This window comes from Aplysia californica, unplaced genomic scaffold (assembly GCF_000002075.1).
Source record: "Aplysia californica isolate F4 #8 unplaced genomic scaffold, AplCal3.0 scaffold00337, whole genome shotgun sequence".
Classification (NCBI taxonomy): domain Eukaryota; kingdom Metazoa; phylum Mollusca; class Gastropoda; order Aplysiida; family Aplysiidae; genus Aplysia; species Aplysia californica.
This window is the reverse complement of record NW_004797607.1, coordinates 597,265-598,754: the sequence shown is the minus strand read 5'-3', so window position 1 is coordinate 598,754 and position 1,490 is coordinate 597,265. Positions and strand designations below refer to the sequence as shown.

Sequence of the window (1,490 nt, the reverse complement as noted above, 5' to 3'; positions counted from 1 at the left end):
AGACAGACAGACAGACAGACAGACAGACAGACAGACAGACAGACAGACAGACAGAGAAAGCGTCTCACCTTCCTACTACAGTTCTCCAGTATAATGTAGACATTGTTGTCATCCTCGAAGTAACTGTTGAACTCCACTACATGGCGGTGTTTGAGGTTTTTCTGCAGCTGAACTTCTCGTAAGATCTGGGAATTGAAAAAAGACACAACACGTCAAATAAGGGAACAAATTCATAACACATTATAAACGGACAATAAATTTAAAATTTAAAACTTAACAGCCTCCAATGCTGGAAACCTTGGTTAGATTCCCGTTTGAAGAGAATGTTTAACGAGTGTCTCAAATATTTCTTCTAGGGCGTGCGTTGTATCCCTCTCAGCCCAGTTTGGGCCCCCGATTTTTTTTCTAACGAGTTTTACGGCACTTGCAACAATATTAGGTCATATAAATGCTGAAGGTTAGAGGCGTTACAAAGGAGCAACAAACACAAAAAAGAAGAAGGTGAGATAAAGACGATAGATGCTTAATTGGAAAGAAGGAGCAAACCACACCAGAGCACCCGCCAACCACTCACAGGCCCCGGCAGGGTTGAAGCCCACCTCCAAACGCGACGTACATCTCGTATTATTTCTTCTATCCACTGTCTGTATCTTTTTCTATGAAATGATGCTACAACTGCTCTTTTTGTTGCAGTCTACACCTCTCAACACCTCCCCCCACCCCACACCCCACCACCCTTTCCCCTTTTTTCTTTCAAAACTTAGCTCTTCGCAAGTCGCCAAGCGACCAACTTTTTCCCCCGCTTCCCAATTTAAAAAAAAAAATTTGAAAAGTTTATCTTTTTTTCAATGGAAAAAAAAACCGCCTGTAAAATCGCATGTTTCCTCCACAGTCACACGACATGTTATCAACAAACAGAGGCTGTGACGTCAGTGTGGACAAACAGTTACGCAGTGGGCAAACACAGGCAGGCGGGCGGGCACATCCCCGTCCTCGGTCGCATCCCCTGCCCAACGTTCGAGGTGAAACAAGTCGTCCTCCAGATCGCCAACGCCGCTTTGCAGTACACTTTGCAGTACGGACTTCCCATCCAACCGTCTGGCTCCAAACCAGTACGGTCCAGTCCGGCAAAACAAACTCGCAACGACCCACTCATATAATAACGTCGTACGCTACGTGGGTACGAATTAAATTTTCATATATTATTTGGAGTTCGATCCAATGACCTAGTCATGGAAGTTTGAAAGCTGTTTTGGGCAGTTCTGTTCTACTTCTCGTTTGAAAAAAAAACACCAAAAAAACGACGGCAGGCCCCCTCCCCCTCATATTCTTTTCTTTGGTAAATGAGCCCCTTTTCCACAAAGACAAGAGTCTTTAATTGCTTTTTCGAGAAAAACAGCTCCAACATGACAAGAATCAGATAGAGTTAGAACCGGACAGACAGACAGACAGACAGACAGACAGACAGACAGACAGACAGACAGACAGAC

At 44.4% G+C, this 1,490-nt stretch overlaps 1 protein-coding gene across 2 annotated transcripts in view; it reads right to left on the bottom strand.

Moving 5' to 3' along the window:
- Positions 1-1,490, bottom strand: part of LOC101863827 (serine/threonine-protein kinase PLK1) — a gene marked incomplete in the record, with an annotated part of 103,259 nt that overhangs the window by 13,677 nt on the left and 88,092 nt on the right. For both annotated transcript variants that reach the window (XM_013085037.2, XM_013085036.2), the window contains 1 exon segment: positions 69-185. In XM_013085037.2, the coding sequence (XP_012940491.1) occupies positions 69-185 (117 nt within the window).